The sequence below is a fragment of the Podarcis cretensis genome, assembly GCF_951804945.1.
Source record: "Podarcis cretensis genome assembly, chromosome: 5".
Taxonomy (NCBI): domain Eukaryota; kingdom Metazoa; phylum Chordata; class Lepidosauria; order Squamata; family Lacertidae; genus Podarcis; species Podarcis cretensis.
The window spans coordinates 44,457,691-44,473,893 of NC_137174.1; the positions used below are offsets into that span (position 1 = coordinate 44,457,691).

General features: G+C 42.1%; 2 protein-coding genes across 5 annotated transcripts in view; both read left to right on the forward strand.

The window, feature by feature from the left end:
- LOC307216669 ((E2-independent) E3 ubiquitin-conjugating enzyme FATS) overlaps nt 1-1,577 on the forward strand; it is a 143,758-nt gene extending 142,181 nt beyond the window's left edge. For all 3 annotated transcript variants that reach the window (XM_079977125.1, XM_079977126.1, XM_079977127.1), the window contains 2 exons: nt 272-371; nt 1,453-1,577. In XM_079977125.1, coding sequence (XP_079833251.1) covers nt 272-371; nt 1,453-1,491 — 139 coding nt within the window. In that variant the 3' untranslated portion in view covers nt 1,492-1,577. The remainder of the gene's footprint in view (nt 1-271; nt 372-1,452) is intronic.
- An 11,656-nt stretch (nt 1,578-13,233) lies between these two features.
- ADAM12 (ADAM metallopeptidase domain 12) overlaps nt 13,234-16,203 on the forward strand; it is a 191,498-nt gene continuing 188,528 nt past the window's right edge. The window contains exon 1 of one of the 2 annotated variants that reach the window (XM_079977123.1): nt 13,234-14,659. In XM_079977123.1, the coding sequence (XP_079833249.1) occupies nt 14,539-14,659 (121 nt within the window). In that variant the 5' untranslated portion in view covers nt 13,234-14,538. Of the gene's footprint in view, nt 15,336-16,203 lie in introns of both variants that reach the window. The other variant, XM_079977124.1, reaches the window with a different exon arrangement.

Here is a 16,203-nt window from a genome sequence, read left to right on the forward strand (position 1 = left end):
TTGCCTTCATACTGGGACGCTGTGACTAGGCCCACAATAAGGATGTACTTAAAAGCCTGCACACCTTAGAGCTCGGATGGGGAATCTGTGGCTCTCCAGATGTTGTTGAACTATCCTTGGCTATTGATCGTGTTAATGGAAGATGGAGCGAAACATCAACTGAAGGGGCACAGGTTACCCTGCCCCTGCCTTCTTCCCATACACCATTCCTTTCTTTCAAAGGCTCAGAAAACACCTTTTTGACACTTAGCATATTTTAAATATGTTCCAGGATTTATAATAATCTGCCTGAAGTGAAGAAGAAACAAGAAGAGAAACAGAAACGGGTAATCATACAGAGCAACAGACTGCGTGTTGAAGTGTTCAAAAAGGTAATGATTCTCCAGTGAAGTGAACACAATACTCATTGATGCAGAGTTTCTTTCTCTATTCTGTCATTCCAAAATCGCATACCTGTTGTACACTGTCAGTACCACCCTGTAGAGCAAGGGTGGCTAGTCTGTGACCCTCCATATGTTGTTGAACTTCAACTTCAAACAGCCCCAGAAGCACAGCCAATAGTCAGAGATGGTAGGAGTCCAGTAACATCAGAAGGGTCACAGGTTAGGCACTTCTGCAGTAGAAACCCAGTATTCCCATATTTTAAAATCCTGTTGCAAGTTTTCAAAGCGTTGTGACAGCAGTAGTGCTGCTTTGCTTGGAGATGTATGTATATTTGTGTGTATGTGTGTGTGTAATGCATTTGTGTGGATAGATGTACTGTATTGGCCTGACTATAAGCCTCACCTTTCCCCTAAATTCCGACCGTGAAAAGTCAAAGTGCAGCTTAAATTCATGACCTTACAAAAATTGGCTTTTTACAATATCGGTGCTGAAACAGACATAGGGTGAAACAGAACAGGTGTGAGTGCCTGCAGAATTTTAAGGGAGCGGCTTATATTCGTGAATTGTCTTTTTTTCTCCCCCCCCCCCCCCATGAATTTTAAAGGTGCGGCTTATATTCGGCTCAATACGGTATCCATTGGTGCACCCCAGATTTTTTTTCATGTGTTGGTAAACAGTACTGTTTTGCTCACCCCAGTTTATGAGAAACTTCAGGGATGCCAACACATACAACAAGAGTCGGTTTCCTTGGAATGAAGGTCACCAGAGAAAGTGGTGTCTTTGGGATATATGGCTTTATTTACACATATATGCAGGCTAAGCATAGTATGAAAGGCCTCACAGTGTTAATACTGAAACAGATATTGCTCCCACTTGATGTTTCTAGAGTGGGGTTCAAAGGCCAAGGCTTTGGACGCAGCACAGAAAGCAAGTCGTGCCTCTGTGTCTTCCCAGATGAGACTGGCTCAGTTCTGACTCACTGATGACATCACTTGCAAGTCGAGGAGTAGGAGATGGAAGGCATGGCGTTGTAACTTAAAGGCTGCTTTTATTTTTGTTTTATTGTAGCAATTGCTGGATCAGCTTCTTCAAAGAAATACCGAGTGACTAAAGATTCCTGGACACGTCATTTCTTCTTGGACCTTGAATGCCTTCGATGATTATAAAGCCATAAAAACTTCACGCGATCTTCATGACTTGGAGACTTTATTCATTTTAAATCTACAAACAAAGACTATAGCTTGATTTGAATTTTTTTTAAAAAAAGGAATATTCAAAGTAATTCTGGCGGGGGGGCTGGATTATATTCTGGTGGTCATGACGCATGGAAATACAGCTTTAAAAATGGTTTTATGCACTTGTTGTTGTGGCAATGCAGCATTTAATTTGTACTTTTAAATTATAAAGCCAGCTTTTTATTCATAGATGAGAATCATATATTGTCACTGCAAATACATGGTTCCACTTAGTGATTGCTTTCAAGTCTAAAATTAGTCTTTTGAATGTAAGGAAAAGTGAATATTTTTGCTGTGCTATTTAGCTAAAATAGCATTGCTGCCTAACCACCTGAACTACAGCATTAAATGAATGCTTAACATAGTATCAAGACCAATATTTTAATCAACCACATTCTTGTTTATATAGTGAAGCCAAATAAGGGGGTTACCTGTTAAAAACCAGTCTTTGGGACCTAACTATTAATTCTTCATTTGAAACATGCTCTTTGCTAAACCATATAATTTTGCCTGGCTTCCCTTGGTTTCATGTATTTTTAAAATGGCACAAACCCGGTCAGTGGTTCTGACCAAGAAAAATGCTTGTGGAAAGAGTGCACATTTTTAAATATCTGTATTGTTTCCTCCAAAAATACTTTAAAATGTCATTTGTGCATTCAGAAATAAAGCAAATTAAGCTTTGTACAAAGAAGGAATAAAGCCTAAGTAGGAAAAACTGTCCAGATTCTGTCAGTTTTATTGGGTAGTGTTAATTTTCAAAGCTATGATTACAAAGCATCATGCAATTCATACCCTTGTGACTGTGGGAGAATACCGCCATGGATTGTGCTTCCATGCTTGCTTCTGTGTACCAATTCCAATTTCACTTTAATAATGTGATGGATACTATCTGGAAAATGCTACACGCTGCTTCTTTCACAGCAGATGAAACTGGCTGTGAATAATCCACACCTGGCCCTTCCTTGATCTGTACATTCATGAGAGTTCAGTAACAGCTAACTAGGTGAGCATTTCAGGAAACAGGGAATTTGGTGGTGGTGGTGGGTCCCCCCCCCCCCCGTTAAATATCACATTTGTTCATTTGTTCTTTATGGGCCCCAATCTTTAGCTCAGGCATAGGCAAACTCCAGCCCTCCAGATGTTTGGGACTACAATTCCCATCACCCCTGACCACTGGTCCTGTTAGCTGAGGATGATGGGAATTGTAGTCCCAAACATCTGGAGGGCCAGCGTTTGCCTATGCCTGCTTTAGCATGTATCTGTGTGTTTTTAAATATTCTGATCCATTTCTCTGTGTTCTCTCCTCTTTGAACGATTCCCAGGCCTTTTTTTCCAGCTGGAACTCAGTTCCGGCACCTCTCAGGTGGCCACCATTGCCATTATAAGAGAACAAGGGAGGCGTTTGTGGTGAGTTCTGGCACCTCTTTTTCTAGAAAATAGCGTTGATGAGGTTCTCAGCTCACCTGTATAAAATGAACTGTTGTGGTTCCCCATTTACTATAATGGGGAAATCTAAAAATAGCTATAACATGCTTTTTGCCAAAGTGGATGAAATTTGCAGGCACAGAACCCCTTCAGAGTAGATTAAGTCTTCCAAATAGGACCAGGAGCTTTTTGTGAATGAAAGTAAAAAGGATTAACTTTTAATATGATGGTGGAGAGTGGTAGATTGTCTTTGTTTCTCTTCATACCCTAAAATAATTAAGAGGTAGCTGAGTGGGGTATACTCTTGCCTGTACATTTTTAAAAAATTTTGCAGCATCACCTGCCTTTTCTTAGAAGCTTCAAACAGGACTTAGATGAGGCTGTCTACATAGTTCTGAAGGGCTCTGGGTTTTGGGTTTTGTTAAAGCAGAGCAACGTAAATTTTTTATATATAAAACTGAAATGAAGATTTTAACTTAAAAAATAATAACCCTCCACTGCTGTGCTTTTAACAACAACAATCTGTTCTGCAGGCCATATTTTGGAAAGCTTCACTTCTTGCAGAGTCCATGGACAGTTCCTCAGCATTTGAAAAATGCAGGGTAGGTGAGTTACTGACACACACTGAAGTATGATAGGTCACAATGGAAGGAGGCAGCCTTGACTTACATGCCTTAAGGGTTTTATACCATAGTCATGGCTTCTAATTAATTTCTGCCTCAGGGTTTCAGAAAGCCCCTGCAGACCCTGGAACACCAGGTGTTTCTGGTGTTCTCCCCTTTCATTTGGTGAACCCCTTTCAATCTTTCCTGTGTATAGTGCATCACCGTACATTTAAGGCTGAACAAACAGGAATTAAAGGCTGAAGCCCTTATGGTATAGATTCCATGCTGTACCAATGTGCGTAGTTTTGAAGGGAAGCACACACCATCCATGCAATCCCATATTTTTTCAAAAAGGAGTAGACAGACAAACACAAAATATACAATGTTGCAATCATGCACAGAATATTTGCATGAAGCAATCTAGGAGTGTTGGAAGTTTGACTTCCATTCAGTTGCTATGTCTCATTGTGTATTCATACTGAAGAACAGATCATGAAAACTTCCTGGTTCAGAAGGTGACAGTTTCTTACAAGATGAATTTGGTGAAAGTGTATTTGGCACAGTTGCAATGTGCAGTGAAGGGTCTACAAAAATCCCAAGACTGTGCCTTTGGGGAAGCTGAACTCTGTCAGTGGCAGATCCCCAACAAAGTTATAAAATGTATGCTTGACCACATTTTGATCTGGATTCAGTATCTTGGCTTTAACTGCTGCCATATATTACACGGTAATTAGGAGTACATAGTTTGACAAGGAAGTAATATGTGCATGCATTTAGCAGTGCCCCTTATAAAAACTAGCTATGAAACAAACCCAGCATTCCTATGCAATTCAATTTTCTTCCTGAAAATCACACAATATCTTTGTAAACCAGTACACTGGGGACCAGTTGGAGGAGGACCAAGCTAATGTCAATAAGCTTTTCTTGTGGCTGCAGAAGCTACCATCTTGACTGGCTTTTGTTTCATGGACAGTACTCATATTCTCCTTCTTCTCTATGGAAGATTTTTTTAAACTACCCTTGCCAACCATTGACCTCAACCTATTCTGGAGGATGAAGCCTTATTCATTGTACTGACATTTGAAATGGCACAGCATTTTGAGAACTGCTTTGAATTCATTCATAATTGCTTTTTGACATTTAAAGTTTATTCATCTTCTTTGCTTCATTTAGGTCCCTTTATGTTTACCCCCAAAAGTAATTTCCCAAGTGTAAGGACAAAATACATGACAATTTCATGAAAAGCCTATCTCATAATAAGTTTGGAATATTGTTACCTTATCTATGGCAAGGTTAGTGGAAACAATAGGGTATGGAAACCTGTTTGGTGTGTGGGAGGAGAACATTCTGTAGAATACCTAATTTGTCCTTGGGGGGGGGGGAGAGTGTCTCTTATTATGAGTCTGACACTTATTCCACCGCTTACTGTAATGTGGGCAGGGGAAGCTGGTTCTTCATAAAAGCTTTGAACACCTGTGCATTTTTAAGATTCTTTGTGGTTAATCATTGTTTCAGTAAAACTTTGAAACAGAGACTAAGGGACATTCAATTGCATGTTGTTTTTGTTGGAGCTTCAGAGTAAGGGAAAGCTGTTCACAAAAATATTATTGTAAAATGTTAAATTCCATTAATCTTGCTACTGAGCTTGCATATTAATATTATTCTGAGGTCCACAAAGACAGACAATAAAGAAAGAAAACCATTCCCACTTAAGAGTGTGGTTTGGCTAAGGTCAATAGACCTGATGTTGCTGGAGCAATTGGCAAAGGGTTTATATATATAAAATAGGGAGAGCTCTGGTAGATCACACTAAAAGTCACATCTGTGTTCTGTTCCCAAAGTTGTCAACCCGATTCCCAAGGAAAGCCCACAAGGACCTAAGTGAAATGGCATTTTGCTGCTCACCTTGCTCAACAACTGGTATTCAGAAGCATGTTGTTTCTCCTGGAGCTTATATAAAGCCATCATTCCTTCTAGCCATTGATAACCTTATCATCCACAAATCTGTCTAATCCCATTTTTAAAGTTGTTTAAATTGGTGGCCATCACGAGTTGCAGCTTGGGCTTGGTGGTAGAGAAGGTAGGATGGCAAATGGTAGGCAGAGCCAAGGGTCCTGACAGATGGAGCTAATGGGAGGCGGAGCCACTTCTCCCCATTTTTTCCTAGTGTCCTTTAACACAGCCTGACATGCAGGAATTAAATATATGAAGCAATTCATGGCATGGCTATGTGGGGGAACTTGTAGCCTGAGCTTCTGTACGTGTGCTTAGCAGCAAATCCCACTGTGACCAGGAGGATTTACTAATTATTAGAAAATAGGATTGCAACCTACATTGCCTGTTTTTGTTTTTTGTTGCATATCAGGCTGCTAAACTCACAGGAGTATACTGCTGCCATCCTGCAATCTTCAAAGATGCATCAGGCCATACATTTGCAGGGACAAGCAAGGTTACCACCTTTTCTCCTCACAGGGCTTGATGACTCCAAGCACCACTACTTGAGACATTGTTTTTATGCTTGCCTTTTATATCCCAGCAAGAGCTATATCCTAAGGGGCCCTCTGAGATTCCATCCAAGGGTTCTATTTTGTTTCCTATCTGCAAAGTTGTAGAGAAATCTTGAGATTCTGCAGCTAGTTCCATAAGATTATTTTCCTTTAATGCTTAAAGGATACATGTGTTGACATGGTAACCTTGATACTGGTGTCCACATATGTTTTAAAGATGTTTTTATTGTTTCATCACTTATTGTGTGCTGCCCTTTAGGCGGAAGGGAAGGAAGTGAATTTAGTAAATAAATAAAATGTATCTCCTTCCCATAAGTTTCAAAGATTAGTTTCTGGGGGCGGGGGGGGGGGGGGACAAACTGCCATGTAGCATGTAGTGCATCTGTTTAGAGATTACCATGTTCCTTGTAAAATCAATACTATTTAGCAATCCACTTGGTTTTGGAATTTCTTTCTTTCTTTCTTTCTTTCTTTCTTTCTTTCTTTCTTTCGAAGCATGGATAACAAATCGAAGCATTTCTCTTTCCCTAACTGGGTTTGGCGTTTTACCAAAGCTGTAGGAGGCAGAATTGCTCAATATCCATTTTCAATGACCTACAGAGTCAGATAACGAGGAGTATCATCTGCCTACCAGATGCAAAATGACATGAAGAAAAAAATGTGCAGATGTGTTATTTGTACAAACGACAACATAAACAGCTCTAAATAGAACTGGTCTAAGGTTAAGAAGTAGGGAAGTGGAATAAATGACTAAGGAAAATGGTTCCATTTCCCTAATAACAACCAAAAATAAACAAATGCTAATTTGCTAATGACACTGTTCTACATCTGTCTGAATCTGGGCTTGTTTTTACATAGAATTGGAATATGTCTGACATTTCCTACCAACATCTTGAAGGGCACAGGTTCCTCACCCCTGTTCTAGACACTCCAATACAAAATGGCAAACTATCTAATGAACTCTTGCCATGTATAATTGCTAGCATCATATGTGGTTATTTTGGTAAAATACACAGTGCATTTTAAGAAATACATTATAAAATGAGAAAATGTAGTTTTCTATATATATCTCCTAGTTGATCTTTCTGTCCCTGCCTCTTTAGTTAAATGAAATAGATGAAATGGGTATGTTGAATCCTGTAGTCTGTTTTCTGGAAGTGGGTGAAGTGCCTCACTCCCTTTCCCTCCAATGGGTGCATTATCTCAGGATACTCCAGTAAAGGGGTTTGGCTGGAAGTTCTTTCCTGAAGCCTAAGGGGGGCAGATGGGCCATAGAACTTCCAAATAGTGGCCTGGGGGCCCAGCTTAGCTGACCCACATCTTGAGGTGTCAGGGACTGGACTGAATAGGAGGAATGGGAAATGAGCCCTCTGTCTGATCGGCTCCTCTCAGAAGAGGATGAGAAGTGGGAAGTTTCTCTAGCAGTTTAAGGAGGAGAGGGAGACAGGGCTGATGTACAGCTGGATGAGGAAATCCCTAGCTATGAGATAGTAGAGGATGAGGAAGGGGAAGTTAGAGAGCAGACAGCAGAGACCTCCCTGGAGTGTATGGGAGACCCTCCTAGTCCAAAGGCTCACAGGTCCCTCTGCATTCAAGAAAAGAGAATGCAGAGGCATGTGACTCCTGTGACTTCCTGTAGCTTTCCAGGATGTTGTGGGAGATGAAAGAGGAGGGACTCAGAGCAGCCAATGTCTCCTATGTGTGAAGACGTGGATCTTTTGTCTTGCAACCAGATGGCTGAATAAAAGCCATAAATACAAACTGTTTATTCTTCTTGCTTCTGAGGCTACTGGGGGAGGAGAGGATACTCCATGCCTGACATGAGGTGGCCCTCAACCCAGGCATGACCCTGAAAATCCCCAACCAACGCAGGAGTATTAATCAGGAAGCACACCTAATGCCTAAGCCAAAGCCTACCTGCATCTGTAATCATTTTCATCGTTGAAAATCATTTTCAATCCCAGAATGTTGTTGTTGTGTCGGTTTGTTCACCAGTTATCACCTCATCCCTTCCCACTGTGCCTGGGACTGCAATGGCAATTTCTACTGTTAATTTCTAGAGAAACAGGAAAATGTCTAAAATACTATACCTATGTATAGTATTTAATTGACGTCTAATTTTATTATGAATCCCAAAGGAATTAGTAATGAATGCATATTTAACTGCAAGAATTGCTACACATGTAGGTAAATTGCATTGTTACCCACAGTGTGTGTTTTAAAATGTTTGTGTTTACTACTTCATAAAAAAAATGTTGACGGCTTAAATTTAATTATATAATAGCATAAATCAAAATACATGCAAATTTAATTAGGGGTGATGAATTCTATTAAGCACAGCCTTCCAAAGCTATAAACAAAGCTCATATTCTCTTACCAGTTTGCTGCTTTGTATATTTCTGCTGCAGATTGTGTCCCAAGGCACATGGTACTTGGTGGTAGGAGGAGCTATTCTGAAAGTCATGTTGGTACAGACTATGGCTATCATAATATAGTTTACCATTGACAGAATACAATATATACCATGGGCATGAACAGGAGCAAATGGGAGTTCCCTCTGCCCACATGGAACAGATAAGAGCTTCTTTTAAATAGGGCCGCTTGCAACATATCCCTGCCTTATTCTACATTCCTCCAACGGTGAGGAAGGTTTAAGGCAGGTTTAGCACAGGGATGGGAAACCTGGTGCCTTCCTGAAGTTGTTACATTCTCATCTCCTACCAACCCGTCAGAATGGCTAATGGTCCAGAATGATGGGAGTCCAGCAACTACGGGAGGATCTCAGGTTCCCTATCTTTGGTTTAATTGGAAAATGGCCAGTTAAGGTGCATAGGGAAGCAAACTTGACCCTGATCTAAATCCAACACTGTATCAGATTTCACTGCAATTGCATCTTAGCTGGAGCTTGCATTCTGAATACTTTATACTAAAATTGCATGTCTCTCCCTTCCCGCCACTAAACAAATCAGATTTTTGTAAGTAGCAATTGTTGTGAAGATGACCTATGACTGTATTTCCTGTATCACTTTCTTTTTTTAAGAGTAGCTGTAGGTAATGTTTTCAAACTTTGCTTTCTGCTATGGAGCCTAAAAGGAAAGGAAGCCGAGATTCTTTCCGTGTTGTGTCTCTCCGCCATACCCCCTCCGTCCCCCGTGACTCACAATTTTAGAAAAGCAGCTGGAATTGCAAGATGCGATAAGCACATGGTAACTGGCAACGTCATCTTGATAAGAAAATAGCAACATGGGGGAAATAATGGGACCTTATGGAAGGACTTAAACCAAGGCAATTTCGAGTCTGAAAAGGATGTATGAAGATAAATGTATGAATGTGTACAAAGATACTAAACCATAAACAATTCTCTGCTTTCCTAGGGAAAAATAGGCTGAGATGGGGGAAACTGTGATTTTGACTTCTTACCTCTGAATGTAATATACAGTAACAGATAGTTCTGCCTGAAAGAGCTGCAGTTTGGTACTCTGAAGTCTGGCAGGCAGTGGTGGATCCTCTGAAGAACAACAGATGCACCAGCAGAATGAAAGAACAGGTTAGAGGGCATGGCTCCAAAATGTCACGATTCAATCTGCTGCTGAGCCTTCAGAATCAGTGCAACCTTCAAACCTTAGTGCAGAAATTGCCAAGTAAACATCTGCTTAGATCTCTTGTGGGGAAACTGTACTATCCCAAAGTTTCCTTAACAAAGAGTGTGCACAAGATAAATTTCTATGTAAGTGGACTGACTGAAAGCCCAAAGAGAATCCTTCCTACATTATTAAATACGGGCTGCAATTCCTTTGAAGTTCTTGGGGTGGGACTTATTGTGAAGTAAACATTGTAAGAATATTACCTATATAACTGTGTAGTCCTATTTATGAACCACATATATTAGCACCTTTGAGCAAATACAGGGTACATTTTTCTTACCAATGAGTTATCAAAACTAGCCTCCCAGTTATCATGGAGAAGAGGGGATGGGGCTTCAGTCAAAGCAACTTTCCCAATCTACTGCTCTCCGTACATTTTGGATTACAACTCCCATCAGCCCCAGCCAGCACAGCTGTGGAAGGCACCAGGTTAAAGAGAATTATCTTAAGGCATTATCTTTATGCAGCCTTGATGCCTAGGACTTTTGTTGTTGTTGTTGAGAAGTTTCTGAACTCCGTTTTGAGCGTTTTATGGTCCTGCCTGTGTTGCCATTTCCAGAGGTCTGAGGTTGCAGGGTCCCTGTCTCCAGCACACTACAGCTACCCAAACAGCAGGAAAAAACAGCTGTTTAGCCACTGAGAAGAAATCTTCTCAACTGTTTTGCTTGTTGGAGCCCATCAGAGTGAAAGGAGATGAGTCGGCCATTGAAGATTGACACTTAAAGAGTCACTCTGGAGAAGGCATGCAGGAAGAGGGGTTGTTGTTCTGTATGCTCCAAAGCTAAGTATTTAAGAACACTGAAAACACAAGGTGCTTCCATTTCAAGAGAATGGAGTGCAAACTGTTTTTTTTTTTTTGGGGGGGGGGGTTTACATATAATGGAACTTTAAGGAAAACACAACCTAAATTGCTCCGAAAGAAGATATTGGAGCTTCCAAAGCATTTGCCATTTACGTGCACAGAAAATAGTAGATAGAACTGAAATGCATTCTTTCAAGTTTCATTGCAACCCAAGCTCATGTTACCTTTTCAGGTTAATCCGCTTGAGTAAGACTATGCATTGACTGGAGAAATTCAGTTGGAAGAATTCAGGTGTGATTGATGTAGGCTAGGCAAAGATCCCAAGAGGAACAGGCCAGCAAAAATAGCTGCTACTTAAAATGTTGCTCCCAAACCATCAAGTTGCACAGCAACTATAAAGCAGTGGAATGTATAAACTTTACACAAACACACACATGCACTTGATGTCCCAGTTCTTTCTAAATCGAAATTATGCTTGCTTGGTGGCATCTTGTAAATACTGCTTCATAAAATTCTTTTATCCTTTCAGAATGTGGTCTCATTTTGAGACAGGCTGTTGCCAAAAGATTAAAACTGCAGCATATATATATTTTTCATAAATGCATAAATAACTTCAGGATTGTTCTGTCACTTTTATTTATATCTGAATATAATTTTACAGTGCTTTATCATTTTAATAAGAAACAACAGTTTGGCAGAATTCCCCTCTGAATCCCGAAATCTGCTGTCATTTTAAAAAACAAATCACCCAGTTTCAGATATAGCTTAGCCATTTTAACCATTTACAGGGTAATCCTATTTGTGTATACTGAGCAGGCAGCCCCATTGACTTCAATGGGTCTTGAGACTGGGGTGCTACTTCTTTATAAACATGCTTAGGATCAGACTGAAAACTCACTTTCCACATACTTTGAGCAGCAACCCCTGCAAAGAACACTCAGGATTTTTCTAGGCCAAAATGTCAATATTAATACTGTGATCAGATTCGGAGGTAGCAATCACAGTTCAGTAAACTATGGCTGCTGAGGCCAAGAATGAGCATCAGACCCATGCAATACTGCCTCCACCTTTACCTTTGTTTGCATACAAGAATAGTTTGAAAAGCCATAAATTTCCATTATATTATATTATTAAGAATAGTTTGAAAAGCCATAAATTTCCATTATATTATATCCATACTAGAAAACTGTGCTTTAATTTAATCAGGATGTTAAATCCACTGAGCTGCAAGAGTGGATGTTCTATCTAGAGGGTGGGAAATGGAAAATATGTATGTTTCCCTTTTCTTCCTCGTAGAACATCCCTGGATAGTGCAGGGAGAGGATTTTGTTGACCTCATGACACACACATTTATCAATCCCCTCCCCTCCTGGATACTTACTAAGGCCTTTTATATTGCAGCCCCCACAATGTGGAATTTTGTCTGCTATCCAGGGAAATGTATCTGCCACTCCTTCACATCCTATTTTTCCCTTGTAATTGGAAATTGTAATCCTTAGGTAACCCTTTGATATATGTACTGCTGATTGAATTTTGTTTTTGTTATGATTCTTGGTTGTTTTATCCCCCCCTTTTAACAATTATTGATTGTTATTTGTTTCATTGTTTTGTTTTAATTTCTGATGTTAGCTACCCTGGATACTTTATGGATAAAAATGTAAGAATGGGATCCTTTCATAGGCAATTTCCCCCCGCTATGAGATGGAAAAACGAAAAGAACAATTCATTCCATATTAAGCTTCTTTAAAATTCCATTGTGTTCTCTGGAAGTAATTAACCAGAATCTCACCCCTTCCTTTTGAAATCATTGGGATTTAGGCAGCAAATATAAACACTTAACTTGGGAATAAGCCCCATTAAATTCAACAGGAAATACTCCTTCCATGGGCCCATGCAAAAAGGTACAGCCTGACCTAATGTGAGAATTCATGGTGACAAGGCCAGTTGCACCTCAGAGGGGACGGCATTCCACAGCCTGGGAGCTACCACGGAAAAGGCCTTCTCACACACTGACCCCTCGTGAACTTCACATGGCAATGGAACTGCCAACAAGGCCTCCCCTACAAATCTCAGCACCTAGGCCAGTCTACATGGGAGGAGCTGCTGCTTCAGATATTCTGGGCCCTTAGTCACTTAGGGTTTTACAGTGGTGCCTCGCAAGACGAAATTAATCCATTCCATGAGTCTCTTCGTCTTGCGGTTTTTTCGTCTTGCGAAGTACGGCTATTAGCGGCTTAGCGGCTTAGCAGCTATTAACGGCTTAGCGACTTAGCGGCTATTAACGGCTTAGCGGCTTTAAGAAAAAGGAAACAAACTCGCAAGAACTTGCAAGACGTTTCGTCTTGCGAAGCAAGCCCATAGGGAAATTTGTCTTGCGAAGCACCTCAAAAAACGGAAAACTCTTTCGTCTAGCCAGTTTTTCATCTTGTGAGGCATTCGTCTTGCAGGGCACCACTGTATATGTCAAAATAAGCCTCTTCAATTGGACTCAGAAGCGTAATGGCAACCAGCACAGGTCCTAAAGAAGCTACTCAGGCAATAATGGCTTCCTGCACCAACTGCAGCTTCTGGGCCACCTTCAAGGCCAGCCCCATACAGAGTGCATTACAATGGTTGACTGGTCACCAGAGCATGGATCACTTCAAGTCAAGCTATTTCATGTCATCCTTAGCAGGGAGTGGGGAGGCTCCATTTTGGGAACTGCACCAAAGCCCCTAACCACCTTAATTCCACCTTGAGGGTACAAACCAAACTTGACAACTACATTTCAGAATAAAACAAGTATGTGCAGTAGATGAATTATCACGTGCATAGACCCTTCTGTCCTCCTCACCTATTCCAAAAAGATGGATTTTTACCAGCATTACAAAGGTGGATGTATGAATTTCAACACATACACAAAAACTGGCTTTTATCCACTTGCAGAAACTAATACTTTAGTGTTCCAAATTCTGGAAGAATGATCTGGCCCCTTTCCCTGCCTGCTGCAAGTCTGTCATAAAGGAAAAAGACTGCAAACATCATCTATTTACATATGTTCCTGTGATGGGTGACCGCATGTCAGACACAAAGTAATATCTTTTCATTTGTCTGACAGCTGTGACAATGTGAATGAAGGAAGATTTAAAAACAAAAATCCTGAGGGAGGCGTGCTGAAGAAGTATTCTATTCCTCACACTTTAAAATGACATAAAATACAATCCAACCCAACCAGGCATTGGAATTAAGCACAATTATATCAGCAAGGAATCCTTTTATTTTTGAGGGGAGGGGAAGAACTCATCACTTTTTTCTGAAGCCATTTGAGTCACACACACAACAATCTGAGAGAAGAGACGTTTGAGACAAAACAAGATCATCATCGCTGGAGGGGAAGAAGAATTTTACAGCCAGCCTTAAAATTAATCCCAAATGAGGGAGTCTCCTTCCAACACGAACTGAAAATTGGCAGGTCACTTGCTCTGCAAAGGAACGGTTTCTGCCTGCACGTTTGGGAGGGCGCTAGGACCCTGCACGGGAGCAGCAGGACGAAGGCAAAGAAGACAATAATTTGTTCCATTGTAATGAGAACTGTGAGTGTTGGCAAGGGGCACTTTTTCACAGGGCCTGCCTTCTTCCACTAACGATTTTCAGTGCCTCCTGTTAGCCAACCCGGACAATTTGTTCAGTTATTGCAACGGTCAACGTATTTGATCTTGCGGGGGGGGGGGGAACCCCCTCTCCATCAACAGTTTAAATTAAGAGGGGGGGGGGATATGAAAGCAAAGCCCAACTCATCATCAGCCTATGCAGGAGCAGGAGGGGTTTGGGAGTCAGCTGTATGCAGGAAATCTCTCACATCCTGAGTTTCCGTGCTCGCTCTCTCGCTCTGTAACTGTATATTAATGGGGCTGTTCTCCAACCCCAGCTGATGAAAGTTTCTCAGTCTAGGCTAAGATGTCTATGCGTCGCCATGCAGAGCGGCTACGCTCCCTTCCTCCTCCTCCTCAGCCCCCTGCCCAGCTCTTGCTCCTGCTGCTGCTCAGCCTCTTAATAGCACCACCATCCGGGGCTCAAGGTAAGTTGGAAATGCTTATATACGTAACATGCATGCATGCAACGCACATATATATAACTTCCTTGTCGCCAAAGCGGCCCTCCCAAGTTCTGTCAAACGTCCACGTTTTGCATTTCTTTTGTCCTGCAAGGAAGCCGCCCTTTCGGCATATTTTCTCTGCTGTATCTCCCCGGCACCTCTTCTTCTCCCCCCTTTATATTTTACCCCCGAGTGGGTCACGCTGAACAGTCCTCCCCCTACCGCCCCGCTCTCCTTTTGTGTGACTGGTATATAGAAGGGAGCAGCGAGGAGCCGGCATTTCTCTTTCTCCGTCTCTCCGGGCGCTTCTGTCGGCGGCTCCTTCCAGCAGCCGGAGAGCCGAGCTGGGCGGGAGGTTTTTGGGCGGGGGTGGCCGGGGGGACGCTCGCCTGGCGCGAAGGGAGGAATTCCCGCCCGCCGGCGCCCGAACGCCTCCCACGAGCCTTTCCAGAGGCGGCGTTTCCCTCGGCGCAAAAGCGCGGGCTTTGCCGCTCGGTTTCGAAAATGGGCACAAGAGGCGCTGCTGCCGCTTCGCGCCGGTGTTGCCGTCAGTCACTTCACGCCAAAGGGGGTTTCCGAGAGGCCATCTCTCCCCCCTCCCCCCCCCCAGGACTCCACCCCGCCTTCAACAGCTGTGTGGAAATGATAAATGTAACAGGTGAAACTCCCCGTCCACCGCCGCCACCATTGCAGTCCTGCATGCCTCGTGGACACCTGTTGAATGCCAGCCTGCCTGCCTGAGTGCTGTGAAAGGCAGAGGACGCCGAAGGCGGGGCGGGGAGGGGGGAGAGAGAGATCTGCTTCACTTTCAAAGGTTGATTTCAAGACAAATCACGGGTGAATTCTAGGAACAGTGCAATGTCCCAGGAAGGGTCCTCAGGCAGGATTACCTCCAGCTAAAACTTTGAAAGGTAATTCCCGAATTCAGTGGGGGTTCACTTTTCAGATAAGGCCATAGGAAGTGTGTGTGTGCAGCCCTAGTTGTACATGCCGTTGCAGAAGTTGCTTATTATTGTAAATTAAGTGGTGTGCGTATATGGATTTCAGTACATAAATATTAGCCTGCCCTGTGTGTGTGTTTTTTTTAAATAAGCTTTTCGTTCTGTTTGTTTTCTGATTTGATACCAATAAGTCACTGAAAAGCAACAACAGGGCTGTTTTTTTCATTGGCATGCAACTTTTACACTACAGTTCTATGCACACTTTCATGAGAGTGACATCGTTCTGAGTAAATCTGTAGAATTTTACTTCTACCCATGTTACTAGAAATAAGTGTGTTGACCTGTGTGCATTGTTGGGTGCCCCAAGAATAGAGGCAAATATAAGTGAATCTGTAGTATGATAAAGTACACAGCCTTGTTCTCACATAACACTGCCATCCTTCCCCAACCAGGTGCCCTCCAGGTGCTAATTTAGACTGCAGTTCCCACCATCCTTCACTACTGGCCATGATGGCCAGGACTGATGAGACTTGTAGTCTAAAACATCTGGAGGGCAGTGGATTGGAGAAAGCTGCGCTAAACCAT